Source organism: Podarcis vaucheri (genome assembly GCF_965113315.1).
Source record: "Podarcis vaucheri genome assembly, chromosome: 7".
Classification (NCBI taxonomy): domain Eukaryota; kingdom Metazoa; phylum Chordata; class Lepidosauria; order Squamata; family Lacertidae; genus Podarcis; species Podarcis vaucheri.
In genome coordinates this window covers 59873897-59892874 of record NC_138765.1, presented here as the reverse complement: position 1 = coordinate 59892874, position 18978 = coordinate 59873897, and the positions used below count along the sequence as shown (strand labels likewise).

The following is an 18978-nucleotide window of genomic DNA, read 5'->3' as shown; positions in this document are numbered from 1 at the left end:
CCCTAGGAGTTGACTCTTATGATTCCCTTTCAATCAATCCCTTTTCACAGGGAATTCTGGGATCTGTGGCACTGGCAGGGGAATAGGGGTTTTGAAGCTCTGGAAGCCATGGCTGTTTAAAGTGGTATCATAGTTTTTAAAATGTGTGCTATGAATAGGGCTTAAGGAACCCCCTTCCCCTTTTTGTATGAAGGTAGGGAAAAATCCTCCTGAAAGCTGAAAATTCAGGGAGGTGTCCGGAGACACCCTCCCCCCATCACAGCAGGTCTCTGTGACTAACACACTGCAGGCAGGAACCAACAGACATTTTAAAAATGCGTGGTATGCATTGCAGAATGTGAATTTCTGGAAGGGATTTAAACAAAAGGCCTTATGCCTCTTTACATAGTTCCGCAACAAAGAACCTACTCTGCCAGTATTTAATATTCTTCTTAGCTGCATGCCTTGAGATTTATATGTTGGATAACCAGTAAAAAGAAGCACACAAATATATCATGCTAAAACGCCATCAACTTGGAATTGTATCCAAGAGATCTCCCGACTGGTGCAGTTAGCTTCAGTTCAGCTGAAAATGCCCAGGAGACCATCAAACAAAGATGAATCTTACCTTTCCCAGAGGCATGTGAAGAAATGGAACTTAATAATCTCGCTAGGCAAATTTGTCATGGAAGTCACTTTAAAGAACAGTGAGAGATGTTTTTCCATCCCTGTTCTATATAAACTAAACTGGTGTTATTCTGTGGCTTATGAAACAGCTGCCAACATAAAAAACTATATCCATTCTACATGAAGATGCATTGCGCGGGCTGCTCACCGTGAATTCTGATCATATCCATCTTTCCCTTTGTTGGTTTTCCAATCTTGCTTGCACTTGGCATGTTCCTGACAAAATAACCAAGCTGATAGTGCTGCAGACGGGGGGAGGGATGGAGTGGGGAGGGAATCTCCCACCCCCTCTGGCTCATTTTACAAACAATGCATTTTGCATTGCTGTGTGTATCAATGAAATTTTATTTGATAGGAAGTCACTTGCAGGAAGTCATGGTGTTAATTCCAAATTGATGGAGCCCATAATTTTCAACTGCTGCCATGACTTACATTGTCTCTGCTTTGCTTTGTCTTTTGTATCTGATATTCTTAATGTTGGGGTCAATTTTATTGATGCTGAACTCTCATTTTCCCTTTGCTAGTTCAACAGATGCAGGCAGGGGAGAGGGAGGGAAGGAGAGGCAGAGAGTAACTAATCTTAATATCTTGTGTTCACAATTCTATTTAGCATGAAATCAGTAACTGGCATATTAATTATAATAATCTGTTAAATATACTTTACCTACATGTTAATTACGGCAGGCCATTCTCATCTATTTCTCCGGGTAGCCTATTAATTCCACACAGATGGTTCAGCTTTGAGAGATTGTAACATTGAGTGTTAACAGAATGAATCCGGTTGCCAAGTTACAGCAGCAAAAAAAGTAAGGAGGGGGGTGGGGAGCTATCACATCTGAATAGGCTACAGGAGGATACATCCAAGAAGAAAACCTACTTATTGTACAAGAGGCTTAGGGCACAATCCCATACTCAAGATCTGTTGGCTGAGGGAATTTAGAAAGGGCTGGAAGCCCCACTGTGCTGGCAGAACTGGCATAGCTAGTGGATCCTTCCTCCCATAGTGAAAAGCAGGCATGGGGAAACCCCCATTCCAGGCAGCAGTGGCAAATGTTTAAAGCTGGAGTGGAGAACCTGTGGCCCTCCAGATGTGGCTGAACAACAGCTGCCATCAGCCTCAGCCACTGGCTATACTTGCTAGGGCAGAAGGAGTTCCCAAAGGATCCATTTCTCTACATCACTGTGCTTGCTTTGCCCCTAAAAATGACCCACCAAAGAAATGGCTACTAGACAGGACAGCTGTGCCCTACCTCCATGGTTGGAGGCAGTAATGCTTCTGAACACCAGTTGAAGGAAACTGCAGGAAGGGACAGTGCGCTTGTGCGTGGGTGTTTTCCAGAGGCATCTGGTTGGCCACTGTGAGAACAGGATACTGGACTAGAGGGTTAGCATGGCTTTTCTTGTGGTTATCACTTGAAAACAGAGCTGAGCTTATTTTCTACTCCAGCTGCAGAAGAAAATATCTCATTCACATAAGCCAACTGAAAGGTCTCCTTCCTGGTGGCATGTCATCCTAGAATGGGGTAGGGCATTGGATCAGAAGGTTGGCGGTTCGAATCCCTGCAACGGGGTGAGCTCCTGTTGCTCAGTCCCTGCTCCTGCCAACCTAGCAGTTCAAAAGCACGTCAAAGTGCAAGTAGATAAATAAGTACCACTCTGGTGGGAAGGTAAATGGTGTTTCCGTGCGCTGCTCTGGTTTGTGAGAAGCGGCTTAGTCATGCTGGCCACATGACCCGGAAGCTGTACGCCGGCTCCCTCGGCCAGTAAAGCAAAATGAGTGCCGCAACCAAAGAGTCGGTCACGACTGGACCTAATGGTCAGGGGTCCTTTTACCTTTAATAGATGCTGACTAGCAAATGAGAGAAGGCAATATGAAAGTGGCAGATGATGCAGTTGCGACCAAAAGGGAACATGGGTCAGACATCAAAAGTTCAACATTTCCTCCCCTGCTGCCCCGTCTCCTCTGGTGGTGTTAGCCATTGTAAATCTACAACACTTTGGCCACATTTGCTTTTGAGATATCATTGAAGTTATGTTTACAAACATTATATATTATTGTGTATTACATTTCCTAAAAAAGCTTGGGACCAGAATAGCTTTGGGAGCATGACATTATGGAAAGGTGGTGGCTCAGTGGTAAAGCATCTGATTGGCCTGGAGAAGGTCCCAGGTTAAATACCTGATATCTGCAGGTAGGACTGGGACTGTCCACTCTCTGGAACCTCGCAGAGTGGCTGCCATTTGCAGAACAAGGATGAGGAACATGTGGTTCTCCAGATGTTTCTGGACTCCAATTCCCAACAGCCGCAGGCAGGTCAGGGAAGATGGGACTTGTAATCTATTGAGGGCCATGCCTTCCACTCTCTCCCTTTGAGTACCACCTTGCTATGATTGGTCTTGTCTGCCCCACACCCCTCCACCCAATGCCCAGGCTTGGCCAGACTCCTGCAATCACCATCTGGAAGATGGTGGAGGCAGTTCTTTTCACTCAAAGCATGTTGGACCTCCACGAATCAACTGGTTCCTTTGCATGGCTGACGTCCCTCCCTTTGCAAATCTCCTCCGGGCAAATTGTTATTCCAGAGCGGTCTTGACCAAGTCACTATTCCTCAGCTTCTGCGAAAAACATCACAGAATTGTTGTAAGGATAAATGAGATTAGAGCGGTAAGGCATTTCATACACTGAAAAGGGTTACAGGGGGAGAAAAAATTAATGATAATAAATGCATATCATGGAGCGAATGAATTACAGCTCAGAAATGTTTCTAGACCAACTCCCAAGTAAGTGCTAGACAAACACTACATGGTTAAGAAGTGCTGTTAGCTGGGGAATATAAAATCTTAAATGGCACGGAGAGCGTCAGCCTGAGTTACCGTTTTTGGAATGACACAGATGTTAGGATAAGGAAGCATAAATGGAAATTAAAGAGAAACAAATTCAGAACAGATGTCAGGCAGCCTTTTTTCCCATCCACGCCGAGAATCGCAAACGTGTGGAATGGCCTACCAGGCAAGATTGTTAAGGCAAAGGCACGGAGGGGGATGTCAGCGAAATGATCAGATGGCATCATCAGGGAATTGAGCCATAAAAACGGAAATGAGCACGCATGAGGCAAATGGCTTTAATTTAATCCAAAACAATGTCCGTCTCCCTTCGTTATTACTGCTTACACACTTACCTTGGGTAAACACACAGAATTCCCCTCATTTATACCGTCTCCGGTTTACTTATTTAAAAACAAAGGAGAGTCACTGTTTGGGGGTAACAAAGGGAATCGTCGAGCTAAGAGGGAAGCAAAATTCCATTATGTGTTGCTTAATTGTCCAGAATGTTCCATGCATACATTTTAGCAGAAGAAATGCATGCGGAGAATAATAATGGAAGAAAGAACTGAACCAAACTACTCATGCACATCTTTCTTTCTGCCTTTTAATAATCTCCTAATGTTATGCAGCCTTGATGCCATGAATGGCCACTCTTTCAAGACTTCTCAATGAATAAACATCTTAGAATACAGAAGCAAACTGGGCTTTGGGCTATGGCTGCAACCTTTCACCACCAATTAATTGGTCATGTTAATTGATCATAAACCATTCCTGATTAATCAGGCCACACACTTGAATATTATATACGGTATATATGGATCTCTTTAATCCATATATGATATTTGATCTGTGGAACTGGCATTGCTACAGGTGCAAAATAATACTCAATCTTTTAGGGTGGCAGCACCTACACCTTGTAACTCCCTGTCTGCATTATTTTTGGTGCCTGTTTTCTGGAAATTATTTTTGTATTTGACTTTTATCCATGGTGCTTTTATGTTTAAAGTATTTTGTTTTCTTGCTAATTACACTGCTGTGCATATGTACTTTATCATTTGACTTTCATCTGTAACTTTAATTATTATTATTTTTGCTTTATTTCATGCTTTCATTTAGCTTATAAATGGCTTTGAGATCGTTAATAATAATAATAATACTTTTAAAATAAAGTGGTAGAGAAATTATGTAAACAAACAATAAGATAATGAAGCTGTTTACGCCACCTGCCCTATACCTGACGTCAAGTGTGGGGTAGGTAAAGACTTGATGCAAAGGCTCAAAAGGGGGTTGCAGGCACCACCACTAGCTGACCCCGAAGAGTAGTCATCTACATGGGACCTTACAGTAGTTTCCCTTGCAGAAGACCAGAACCAGATTCTAGGAGCCCCTCAGCAAAGTGCCTCCTGGTGTCCTACCATGTGAATGAACATTAACAGGGTTACCTGGTGGTGGTAACACTCAGACCCAGTTGCCTGCAGCTGACCCATCCGTTAATTCGCCCTCAGTGCTCTCCCTGGTGCTGATTGGAGCGACACCCAAGACAGGAGTCACTAGCAAGGCCCGCAGTAGAGTCTCAACAGCTGCCTGAAGGTGATGCTAAGGCCATGATTGACCTGCCATTCCCGTTTATGTCCAATTTGTGGCACACCCCCCGAATCCTGCTTGACATGTCCATGATTTGGGATGAGCAGCAGGGGTGTGTACTGAAACCCACTGGCCAGCTTCTGTAACTGTTTGCATTGTGACATCATTTATTTATACATACATACATACATACATACATACATACATACATACAGCCACTCTGGGCTGCTTCCAGCAGGATATTAAAAACACAGTAAAAGATCAAACATCAAAAACTTCCCTAAACAGGGCTGCCTTCAGATGTCTTCTAAAAGTCAGATAGTTCTTTATTTCTTTGACATCTGGTGGGAGGGCATCCCACAGGGCGGGTGCCACTACCGAGAAGGCCCTCTGCCTGGTTCCCTGTAACTTCACTTCTCGCAGTGAGGCTGGACCTCAATGTCTGGGCTGAATGATGGAGGTGGAGACGCCCCTTCAGATATACTGGAGCTGAGGCCGTTTAGGGCTTTAAAGGTCAGCACCAACACTTTGAATTGTGCCCGGGAACATACTGGGAGCCAATGTTAATTTGCCAATGCAGTAACATCATGGCATTTCTATGGACAGCATGTTTACCCTCAGTGAAGTCTACCTCCTTCCCCCAATTGTCTCTACTGTTGCAATTAACACACAGGAACATGTGCCAGACCAGTATTACCTACATCTGCAGTCAGTAGCCTTCCAATGTTAGGTTGGCCACTGAGAGGATAAGATGTTTGATTAGATGGGCCCAGCAAGCTATTCCTATGTCATAGGCAGATGCTTTTCCATCATCACCTGTTCCCTGATCCTTTAAAAAAAAAAAAGGGGGGGGGACTGGCAATGCCAAAGATAGCACCTGGAACCTTTTGCATGCAAGACATGTTCTCCATCACTGAGCTATGGAGCCTTCTAACTTTGGCGTTGCTTTACCTACCATTTCTCCCTTTAAGAGACATTGGTTGGGATTGTGTGTTTTATTTTTAAAGCAGCAGTTTCAACAAACCGACTTCAGGACCAAGGGGGGGGGGGAATTAGACAATGCAGCGTTAACTGATCTGTTGCAGGGTGCAAAATGCGGTGTATGGGCTTATCTACTTAAATATGCCTTTCGACACATAACCCCACCCCACCTCGCACCAGTTCACTAAATCACATACTGAGCTATTCAATAGCAGAACGGGCTGGTAGATTTGCTAAAATCATATGTAAATCTCATAGGCATGTACTGAGTATAGATTAGCGATTCGAGGGGGTGGGGTGGGGGACAGGGAAGGAGCCATAAGAGAACAGAATGACAATACTGGAATTCATTCTCTGTGCATTCTCATCCCTCTCTCCCGGAAGAATGTACAGGTTGGAATTTAGTAATCTACCGACTTTTGCACAGCTACAGTTTTGCAACACATCTTCTTTTTTAAAAGTATTAAAATTTCATTAAAACGTACATATTATAGGACAAAATAAATTTATTAATGCCTACTTTAAAGCCACATCTTCACCATACATTAAAAGCATCATGATACCACTTTAAACAGTCATACAGTCATACCTCATGTTACGTTTGCTTCATGTTACATTCTTTCAGGTTACGTCCTGCGGCGGCCCGGAAGTACCAGAAAGGGTTACTTACAGGTTTCACCACTCGTGCATGCACAGAAGCGCAAAATGACATCACGCGCATGCGCAGAAGCCGCAAATTGCAACCCGTGCGTGCGCAGATGCGCCACTGCAGGTTGTGCTCTATTCCTATTGCGAACGGGCCTCCAGAATGGATCCCATTTGCAACCAGAGGTACCACTGTAGTTTCCTCCAAAGAATCCTGGGAACTGTAGTTTGTTAAGGGTGCTGAGAGTTGTTAGCAGACCCCTATTTCCCTCCCAGAGCTAAACTTTCTAGAGTTCCCTGGGAAGAGGGACTGATCATGGTAACTGTAGCTCTTTGAGAGGAACAGGGGTCTTCTAGCAACACTCAGCACCCTTAACCCAAACAATGCCTCCCAAGGTACTTTGGGGGAAGCCATAGTTTTTAAAAGTGATATGGTATGGCTTTAAATGTGTGGTGTGGATGTGACCTGAGCATATATTTAGAAATGCATGTGTTGTGAGAAAATATATTCAAAAGCAGATATTTACATACATATTTAAATGTGATTTTTTTCCCATTAGAAAATGCAGATCAATGCAGAAAAGAGGTTGGACATATGAATTAACATGAATGATACCAATACTCTGGAGATGTCCATCGCTAGGTAATAGTCTCTGTGGCTCAGGGAGGGTGGGCAGCTACCATGACAACAATAGGGGGCATGCCATGATAGGAGGGGAAGGTAGTCATGGCGAAGGAGGGTGGGGGGAGAGGCTCTCAGCGATTGAGATATTATAGTTTCTCACTGAAAGTAGCTTTGGCTTGGAGCTCTATAGACACTTCAGACTTAAACATTAATTTATCTGGAAGTTCATAAAGCACTTCTAACCATTTTAACAGTTCTAACAATAAAAACGAAAATAGAACATGGAGGTGGTGGTGGTGGGGGACAGAATCTTATTTTGATCAGTTCCATGCTTGGTTGTAATTTACTGCTGCATTAAAGTTCCATACAACTGAAGCAATCCAGTTTATAATGAGATGTCTGATGATTTATCTGAGGAGAAAATGTTAGGCTTATAATTTATTAATTTGAACAGTATTCCTCCATGTACACTCCATAAATATGAATGTATCTGATGTCCTCAAAAGATACATTGAAAACATGAGCATTATATCTGATGTATGGCATGAAAATGTGAAATCTCATCTCATGTCCATGCAGTTGAGCTTCTACGACTTATAATATCAAAGAGCTCAATTACTTACTACCCTATGTCCATGGAAATCATGAAAACTGTACTAACATGAGTAGACTTGTAGGGTATCACTTGACTTACCAAGAACTGTTTTTTGGAGAACTGGGCTGGCCTACCATTAGGAGGTGACCTACTGAAGTAGCAGGTGCCTCAGAATCACATGTATTCCACCTTCGGGTTCATAATGGAAGAAAGAAGGGATAGGAATGTAAAAACAAATAAACACTTAAGGAATAGCCAATGTGGTTCCCTCCAGAAATTGTTTGACTACAATCCCCATCAGCCCTAACTAGCATAGTCAATAGGCACACACCTTATTTTGTTAAATTTGTGATTTGAAAGCAGTGATATTGAAATGAGCTGTAAAAAACAGTTAAAAACAACTATTTAAAACATTTTTTAAAATAATTGAAACCAATAAGCTAAAATCAGATCAAAACACATGCCAGCATTCTACATGACTGGACTCTGCTAGCCTGAACAAAAAAGGTTTTTAGCAGGCACCGAAAAGAGTACAGAGTTTATCCATATACATGACAATGGTACAAATTAGAACTGATATCGCAAAGCTCTTGTGCTTGTTCTTTAGCAGAAAAAATGGCAGCTTTGTTGTTAAGAGCCAGCTCCCTTGTCCAAATCCAGACCCTGACACAAATCCAGCTCTGGATCCAGATGTCCCCATTTTGAAGTTTTTGCACCTGGACAGCTTGGTTTCCAACCTGACCTCATAGCCTGCCTCCTCTTCCACTGCCAAAAGAGGAAAAGGCTTAAGTGGGTCCATATGGCACACAACAATTGGCAGCAAAGCCCCCCTGCCAGCTTGGTATTGCAACTAGAGTTGTATTTCAATGTGCCGCGAATTGGTTTCCTATTCACAGAAGAGCAAAGTCCTGCCAGGAGCAGCTTAATCTATGAATTTATCTAATTATGTCCTGAAAGCATTGGAGAAACAGCAGTGTGGTTTCAGATGTTAGGAGAGCAAGCCAAAATCAATTTCAACCAAACTGGGGCAAAGGATGATGTGCATCCAACAGAAGAGGAGCAAACCCTGCTTTCTAGCACATGACCGTGCACTTCTGAAAGCCGCATCTTGGTGCTCTGGCATGGGCCATGTCACCTAAAATTAAGAGGTTGGAAGAACCCATCTACATGGAAAATTCTAAAACGACTGGAGCTATTCAGTTTAGAGTCAAAGTCAGTGGGGGGTGGTGACATGACAGAAGTGTGCAAAATTATAATGGAGAAAGTGGATAGGGAGAGGTTTTTCTCCTGGTTTTGTAATGCTAGAACTCTGGGCCATCCCATGAAGCTGAATGCTGGAAAATTGAAGACAGACACAGCTAAAGTTTGGAATTCACTGCTGCAAGAGTAGTGATGGCCACCAACTTGGATGGCTTAAAAAGACGGTTAGAGAAATTAAAGGAAGATAGAATATCAGTGGCAACTAGCCCTGGTGGCTAGGCTCTCCTTCCACTCTCTGAAGCAGTACCCCTTGGAATACCACTTCTTGCTGTTGCGCTTGGGTCCTGCTTGTGAGGCAGCCGATTAACTACTTTGAGAACAGTGTTGGAACAGATGGGGCCTTGGTTTGATCCAGCAGGGCCCCTTCTTATGTACTTAGCACTGTGCATGTTTACTCAGAATTAAGTCCTGGTGTGTTCAGTGGGACGTGACCCCATTACCTTGGCCACAGGATTGTAGCTATTGATGGAACATCAGGTGCATCACATGTTTTTTTGACAAAGGGGACAGATACACTGCCGAACCAAGTGATGGCTTATAACCACAAGCCATCTTTATGGTTGCTGCTGCTACTTCCTATCCTAGATTTCATAACATAGTTTATTTTGAAGCCATGATCTACTCCGAAAGAGAGTGTAAGACCCTTTTGCAATAATTGCCATGAAGCTTGAAAATCAAATGATATTACTGTAAAATCCATGTAATAGTCCAGGCAATAACTTGGCAGTATTTGAGTTCTGCCGGCTCTGTTTGTTCTGTGGTTGTTCATTATGTATTTTTATTGGCTATTTTCCCCCCTTTTATCCCCTGTTGATAGAAGGTACTTAGCTATTTATGAGTCTCTCCAAGGGTGAGGTGTGCTATTTCCTGCCTGGAATTCTAAGTGAAGGGCTTCTAATGATGGAGTTGTAGCAAGGCAGCCAGAGCAAATGTGATATCCATGGCAAAAATCTTGCATCAGAGAGAGGGAAACATGCCAGGCTAATTTCCTATCCAAAAAGAAAAAAGGGGGGCAGAGTTTGAATAGGCGCATAGCCTTTCTGGTTAGGGTAGAAATGGGTGCTTCATTAATGACATCGTCAATCCTGGCATCCTGTTGATGTCAGCTCAACAGCTTAGAAACAGTTTTCTCCATCCTGAGACCACTTCCAGCTACAGTAAACATCTGGGGACTGAAGATTTGTGGGTGTGGTTTGCCTGTCAGATCCTTCCTACCAAATCCTTGCCCCACCAGAAAGAAAGGTAATGATGGCCAATGAAAGAGTACAGGGAACCTTTTTTCAAACCAAGGGTGACATCCCCTTCTGGCCAATCTCCTGAGGACCACATTCCAGCAGTGGGTGGGGCAAGAAGCAAAAATGAGTGGAGGAACAACTGTCTTAGCAAACTACGCTTCTCAGAATTCTTCATGGGGAGCTGTGACTATTTAGCCCTTGAAATGTATGGTGGGGATGTGGCCATAGTCTCCTACCACCTAGATGCCTTCTTAGTGCCCATAGGATGGAGTGTTGAACCAAAGGTTAACTGTTCCAGAAGCTCTGCAAACACCATCTTGGTAGTCAAGATAACCCCACAATTAATTGGTAGTAGTAGCAACCATGAGCTCATATATTCACTTGCTTTGATATAGGTTAATTGGCTTGCTTTGATGCTATCCTTATTGGAGTGGGCTTGGGGTGCTGGACTCCCAGAGGAACTATCTGTAAGATTTGGGTCATTGCCACCTATGCCCTCATCTGGTCTGGTGAAGTGATGGGAAGTCCTGGCCACAGTGCTTTGTGTACAAAGAATGTATGCATGCTTGCTTGGTTGCAGACAAGCCATCCTTTTGATATCCTCCTTTGGTATCCCTGGATCCAGCCAATCCCATGAGCCTACAGTTCAGGTCAGATGCTAGCCTTAGGGAAGTTCATGGAAGGCAAGTTTCCCATTCCCTCCTCCCTGTTTGTGGGATGAGGTGTGTAGGAAACCTGCCATTGGAAGAAGCATAACAGGAAGCTTTCTACTTTGAACTTCTATAGGTTAACTTATCTTAGTTTCCCCATCAGCAGGCCTAGTACGTTTTGAAACCCACTGAGTTCATCTCTTTAGGGGAAATGTGAAAAGCCTAATAAGCTTGAAACTGCCATCTTCTCCTGGGTGCTGGAAAAGTAGAAGTAGACTGCAATGGAGCACAGCTCAGTGTTAGATAAGAGCACATTCTTTTTTATTTTATGTTTTCTTATTAAAATGAATTGGTTGTTTCTCCAGAGGCAGGCAAAAGGATGACAAAAGAAGAAATAGTTCTATAATGAACAAATGAAGGATAAAAAGAAAAGCAGGGGTGGGGGAGAGTGACATAGGTTACAGTAAAAGAAAAAAGTGCTCTTTACTTTCACGTTTTGGTGTTCATTCCACAACTGGTCAGGCCAAACTTATATTGGTCATTTAAAAAAATGGATCCAAAAATATATTGTAGATACAATAAATGTTGCCCTACTCCATCACTGGGCCAATATTAAAGACTAAGTCTCTGTCTCATGTCTGGACCTAGGGGATTCTGGTCTGGATCTGAGTCTCCATCATTGAGCCCCGACAATGAGGTCCACTTCCAAGGGTCTTCTGGTGGTTCCCTCACTGCGAGAAGTAAAGTTACAGGGAACCAGGCAGAGGGCCTTCTTGGCAGTGGCTCTTTCCTGTCAGGTAGATAAAGAATTAACAACTTTTAGAAAACATCTGAAAGCAACCCTTTTCAGGGAAGTTTTTAATGTCTGACATTTTATTATTTTTTATATCATTTCACATTTAAACATGCCCAGTTTGCACTTTCTCTAGCAATATAGGAACCAAACCACAGCCATCATTCACAATTCACACTTCTCTGAATTTTGCAGTGCAGTTCTCCAGCCAAATATTGTGTACAAAAACACATATACTGAGGTAAAATATGCATTAAAATGCACATATTAATGAAAATAATCCACAAAAATGCATTATATTAGGGGAAAATGCTTTACAGAAAATATATATATGAAACACAACTGGATAGGAAAATGTGCATATTGATAAATTCACACTAACATTGTGATGAATTTTCATTAGGACTTTAAAAAAAAAGTAAATAAATTGCAAACTGGTGTGAAAATGTGGAAAACTCAGTTTAAGATTAGAAAAACGAGGCACTGAAAGAAAGTGAAATGTATAGAGTCACCTGTACCCACAAAGGCTCTATTCTGAAGCATAGTCACTAAAGAGTAAGCCCCATGGAACTCAATATGGCTTACATCTGGGTAAATAACAGTTTGATTTAGCCGCTTGCCATTTTACCACGCTTTTCATTTCTGACTACTTTTCTGCCTTGGATTACTCCTGTGGGCTGCAGCCCCAACCCTACTTACCTTGGAGTAAGCACCATTAAATTCAGTAGGGCCTACTTCTGAGTAAACATGGTTAGGATGAAGCACTGTCTGTTGTGCTTCTTAGCTCTACCCTTCAGGAAGAACAGAAGAGAAGCTTGCTGAATCAGACCAATAGCCCATCTGTTGGAATTTCCTTAGGTAACGAGCAGCAACAGCAGAGCATAACACTAACCATGCTTCCTCTCGTTAATGGAATTGTCTGTATCAATAGGTAGGAGTAGGCAGAGGGGGGGGGAACCCTCCACATCTAGAAAATGAAGTTAGTGAAAGCAGCACAAAAAAGATGTATCTGGGTCCAAACAAATTAAAATGTAATTGCAGACTTGAAATTAGGTGGGGAAAAATACTCTAATCATGTCAAGCTGGATTTTCTGTTAATTAGCGCCCCTTCAAAAGTAAAATTAAAATGTGCCTATGAATAAAGATGTATCATATATAATTAAAACATTCAAAGAAGGTAAAGGATCTATATACTCTCCTGTGACATTACACACACACACCAACCCTCCTCCTCCGTCCCGGTTCAGGTCAGGTGGTATTGCAGCTTTAAATACCAGTCATGTCCAGGATCTTGTAGCAGGAAATAATGGTGTAACAATCCATTTGATGATGTAAAAGTAAATAAGTAAAAATCAGGTATATTACTCAATGGCACCAGCAGCTCAGTGATAACGGCAAACAGAATACCTGTGTACATTTCTGACAATTACAGATAGGTAGCCGTGTTGGTCTGCCATAGTCAAAATAAAAAAAATTCCTTCCAGTAGCACCTTAAAGACCAACTAAGTTAGTTCTTGGTATGAGCTTTCGTGTGCATGCACACTTCTTCAGAAAGCTCATACCAAGAACTAACTTAGTTGGTCTTTAAGGTGCTACTGGAAGGAATTTTTTTTATTTCTGACAATGTCTGTCTGTTGTGCTTCTTAGCTCTACCTTTCAGGAAGAACAGAAGAGAAGCTTGCTGAATCAGACCAATAGCCCATCTAGTCCAGCATCCCATTCTCACAAAGGGATGCCTGTGGGAAGTCTGCATGCAGGGCCTGAGCACAGCAGGACTCTCCCCTCTCATGGTTTCCAGTAGCTGGTATTCAGAAACATACTGCTTCTGACAGTGGAGGTAAAACATAGGCATCAGGGTTAGTCGCTAGACTTAACAGGATATGATAGAGAGCCAGAAACGTAATAGTTGGTATGATGAGAATTTATTGTACTAACAGGGTACAAGATGATCCTCACCTGGCAAGCACTTTGTCCTCAGATCCATGGGACAAAGTGTTGGCTCCCCCTGATCCAGCCCCATATTGTCTATTCTGACTGGCAGCAGCTCTCCAAGATCTCCTGCACAGACCTTTCTCATCACAGGCTTTCTGAAGCTCTTCTAAATGGAGATGCTTCAAATTCAATTTGGTCCCTTCTGAGTGAAAGCATTTGCTCTGCAACTGTTCTACATCCCTTCCCAGGGCCTTGCTCTTTCCTAGACCTGCTCTCTTTTGGCCTCTATTTTGGAGCTTTATAATTTAGGAAGACTTTGGAAGAACTGGTTGACAAGTCTTATCAGTCGCTGACGTATGAATGGATTTTATTTGCTGCTATCCTGTGTTTCTTGTGTACCAGGGTTTACACCAGCGTAATAGAGTTGGGATGCAATTTATGAGCTTTCTCCATTATCTGCACAGTAGGGGGTGTTCAGTCAACAGTGCAAAGGCTGAGCTGAAGTGTTGCCTGCTGGTTACCTGCTTTCCGCAATAAGGGTTGCTGCTTGGTAGTACCCAACTGGTTAGTTGTCAGATTCTAGAGCTCCCTATTGGTGGCTCTTAGGTAATTCACAAAATACAGAGTCCGTTCATAAAACAGTGTTCATTCATAAAGCAGTAACATAAATCTCCATTGCTACATGTTGGGTGTATATTTCAGTGGTTGAACATACAGATTTATGGCCATGCTGTATAGTGCTTATGCGACTGTGAATAAAAAGTGGCTGGGCTCATTGTCTTGGGGTTTGGGGGGGGGAAAGGTGACAAAACTGATTTCCAATAAGTGCCCCCCTTATTTCCATAACAAGTCATTGAATCTGTACTCTAAATGGTGACACCAGGGACCTACAAGGTGCAGGGCTTGTCAGTCCAACCCCTGCACTGTCTCATCAGGGCTGACCTTAAGGCAATTGGAGCAATTGGGCCAACTTGGGCCCTGCAGGCCGCTCCTAAGGGGGCCCCTGCACCAGGGCAATCTAGATGGATTTTATTTATACCTATAAGATTTTGCAGATTTTGGCTGTGAACTGGGGCCCTACAAAAAAAGAAAATTCAAGTTGTGCCCCACTGCTTCAGATTGGGCCCCACTGGCTAGCCCTGGGTCTAATAGTTGGTGGGCCTGAGTTGCCGTGCCCTTGCCTGGAGTCTTGGTTTTACAATTTTGGGAAAGGGGAGACTGCGGTACTGGGGAGCTGGCAGGCTGGTGAGGCCCACTAGATTTAGAGGCTCCAGTTGTCCTGCCCTCGCATGAAGTCTTGGGTTTGCAATTTTGGGAGAGGGGAGACTGCCAGCTGGGGAGCAGGAGGGCTGGTGAGGCCTCCTAGATTTAGAGGCCATTGGCTTCAGCCTACTTAGCGTATACATAAATCCAGCATTGTTCCTTCCCCCATAGATGAAACATTCACTGGCCTTCCTGGACCTCGTGTCTTCCAGGTGCTCTTGGACTGTAGCTCCCATCTTTCCCTTATTGGCTGGGGCTGATGGGAGATTGAAATCCAACAACATTAAGAGGGCACAACATTGGCTATATCAGGCCTAAGGCTGCCTATTGAAGTCACACCCATAAGTGGTATTAAAATCAAAGAGTTTGCAGCTGAACCAAGTCCCTGCACAAACACAGTCTCTAAAATTGGCAGGGTTGTTTACTCATTTATTTATTTCAAGATTTATATTCTGCACCCTCTGCCAACAGAGCAGCTCTTGAAGCGGTGTACAACATGAATAAAACAAAGAGATGTCACTAATAAAACAATTCAGAAAGAGAGGGGGGTGGAAATACAATTTAAAACCCAAACTATCAAATCAGACCATTTATATTACAAACACAGCTGCAGAAATGTCAATAAAACTCGAGCAGTAAAAGGAACACCTGAGCAACTTAACCCTCAGCCAGTACAGAATGCTTCCCTCAAAATCCAATTTTTAACTAGCTGCAGGAATGCTAACATAGATGTCCAGAAATGCACTTCCATTGGGAAAAAAATAGTTCCAGAGTGTGAGCAAGGCGCAGATCTGTGCTCTCAGAGTTATCACCTCAGTGCAGAAGAGTGAGATCTTCCTTTCAGGAAGATTGTCTTTTTAGTGTACCAGAGCCACCATTTTGAAAAAAGACAAACTGTATTTAAAATATCAGCCCACATGCATATGATGGGATGATTTGTTATTGTTGTGGGGGGGAAAGCAGGATTAGCGGGTCCCAGAATCAACACAATGGCACTAGGGCTCTGAATCTAACCGCATTACTCGAGAAAAGCCCCAATGTGTTCAATAGGACCTGCTTCTGAGAAGACATAGTTAGGATTGCACAGTAAAAGACTGTGGTTGTATTCAACTAAGTCCTAATCAGATAGACTCATTGAAATCGATTAACCTAAGTCAGTGTTTCCCAACCTTTTTTGGGCAAAGGCACACTTGTTTCATGAAAAAAATCTCGCGGCACACCACCATTAGAAAATGTTTAAAAAATTAACTCTTTGCCTATATTGACTATATATAAAGTAACTCTCTTTAATAGGAATCAAATAAACACAAAGAAAGTATTTTATAATTACTTTATTATGAAATAGTAAGTAAACAGAAATATGAAAAATTATAAAATACTTGATTCAGTGCGCAACCTGGGCCTGTTTGGCTGAACACAAAGCTGATATTCTGGCTGGAATCGAAGAAAGACACACACGTAGCTCTTCGTCAACAGCTCTCAGTCTCTCTCTGTATTTAGTTTTTATAGCAATCATGCTTGAAAAGCTCAACTCACAGAGATATGTAGTGGAAAATGGGAGCAATGTCAAAATAGCTTTGTTTGCCAGAAGGGGGAACTCCTTGGCAGTTTCCAACCAAAAACTGTCCAAAGGTAGATCAGCAAATCTTAGCTTGAAACCACGATTTTGTCTCAGTTCAGTTAGTTCCTCCTGCTCCTGTAAAGTCATGTCCTTTCCACCAACTGATGCTGAGCTATAAGGGTCCCTAACCCAGTGGAGACTGAAGAGAAATAAAATGACAACTTCCCCTCGAGAGTTTTTAAATGTTTAGCTATTATCTCACACAGTGCAGCAGTGTGAACACCTTGCCATTGCTTGGTGAGTGTGAACATTTCAAGATTGCCACTTTCCACGTGTTGATGCCAGAGTTGCAGCTTTGCACGGAATCCATTTATTTTATCTGTACTTGTAAGCAGGTTTTCATTTCGGCCTTGCATTCGTGTGTTCAGTTCATTCAGATGATGAAATATATCTGCCAGGTATGCCAGCCTTGCACACCACTCATCACTTGCAAGCAGTTTTGCGTAATCTGTCCTCTCATTTGTCAGAAACACTTTAAGTTCCTCCCGCAGCTCATACACACGAACCAAGACCTTGCCACGCGACAACCACCGGACCTCCGTATGAAACAGCAAGGTTTTATGCTTCGCTCCCATCTCCTCACACAAAGCTGCAAATATGCGACTTTTCACGGGTTGTGACTTTACAAAGTTTACCATGCGCACAACATCATCCAACACATGAACTAGGTCTGCTGGTAAAGTCTTGGCTACGAGGGCCTCACGGTGCAAAAAACAATGCGTTACAATAACATTTGGATTTCTTTCCTTCACTCTGCTTACAAAGCCTTTGGTGTTCCCGACCATGGCTGCAGCTCCATCGGTGCAGACACTTATGCAGTTTTCCCACTTAAGTCCTCCTTGTTCAAGGTATTCTGATGTGACCCGAAAAATTTCTTCTCCTGTTGCTTTTTCTGGCAATGCCTTGCAGAAAAAGAAGTTTTCTCTAATTGCATCACCATCAACAAAACGCACATTGGCCAAGAGTTGAGCATGTCCACTGATATCAGTACACTCGTCCAGTTGTAATGCAAATTTCTCACTGCTATGGATCTTTTCCAAAACCACACTTTCAATGTCTGCAGACATGTCATCAATACGTCTGGAAATTGTGTTGTTTGAGAGAGGTACTTTGGCTATTTCCTTAGCTGCTTCAGGTCCGAGCATCTCCTCTACAATAGCTTTGCAGGCGGGAAGTATTAATGTCTCTGCCACAGTGTGCGACTTTTTTGTCTTGGCTATAAGTTCAGCAACGTGATAGCTAGCTTTAAGAGCTCTTTCATTTACCTTTGAGGTTTGTCTCATGAAAGTTGCCTGTTTCTCCGTGTTTTCACGCAGGCGAACAAAATAGTCCACATTCTTGTTTTGAAGCGAAGGGTGTTTTGTTTGGAGATGGCGTTTAAGTTTGCTTGGGACCATAGCACTGTTAGCTAGCTTTTCACCACACACCACGCACAGTGGAGTTGGTTGGTTTGCATCTCCGGTGAAAGTAAATCCAAATGAAATATAGCTTTCGCTATATTGCCTTGTGACAGAGAATTTGCTTGAGCTGACCATCTTTGCTTTCTTTTCATGCCCACTCGTACTTGGCCTCTCATCTGGCTCCAAATTTTGTTCAGAGTCCGGTTCTTTTCTTTTCAAAAACTTTTCCATCACTGCAGTATTCGGCCTCTCTGCAGTGCCGACTCCCGCTGAGTCCTGGTCTCTGTGCTCGGGCGGGAAGGAAGTCGGAAGATGATGTCCTACTGTGATAGGTCCAGGCTGGAGTCCGGACCAATCACAGCCAGGCAAAAACATGCATACTATGTGAGCTCAATGCAGCGGCTCATTTCTGCAAAGGAAAAAAAATGGGTTTAGATGGGGGGGGGAGAGGCGGGGTAGTCGTTATACAGAACAGTTTTTACTGCCTGTGTTACGGGCACGAATTATACATGGGAATGGCGGGAAGAGTGACGGCAGCACACGCAAAAGCGGAAGCCACGAGGTCCCCGAGGGCCTAGGCTGCTGCGGAACAGCGGTTGAAAAACACTGGATTAGAGAGGGCAAGAGCAAGGCAATTTCCATTGAGCTTCATGGCTAAGCAAGGAATTGAACTTCCAACATGGATGTCTTCCCCAGTTTACAGAAAACCTAAAAAGGTTGAAAAACACTAACAGCGGTTGAAAAAGACTGTAATAAGGCCACTGCGCTGTATACTCTGTTAAGTTTGTGAGAAAGTTTTTGCTATCAAGCCTGCTTGGACATACCTAAACCATCTTTCCCAAATAAATTTTATTTATACCCCGCCCTCCCCAGCCAAGACTGGGCTCAGGGCGGCTAACAAC

General features: G+C 43.1%; 1 protein-coding gene across 1 annotated transcript; it reads right to left on the bottom strand.

Moving 5' to 3' along the window:
* Positions 1-3268: 3268 nt before the first annotated feature.
* On the bottom strand, positions 3269-18307 carry LOC309537666 (zinc finger BED domain-containing protein 5-like; the record flags this gene model as incomplete). Its single annotated transcript, XM_082232557.1, has 2 exons — positions 3269-3348; positions 16879-18307. The coding sequence occupies 2 exons, from the start codon at positions 18305-18307 to the stop codon at positions 3269-3271; spliced, it is 1509 nt and encodes a 502-aa protein (XP_082088683.1).
* Positions 18308-18978: the final 671 nt, after the last annotated feature.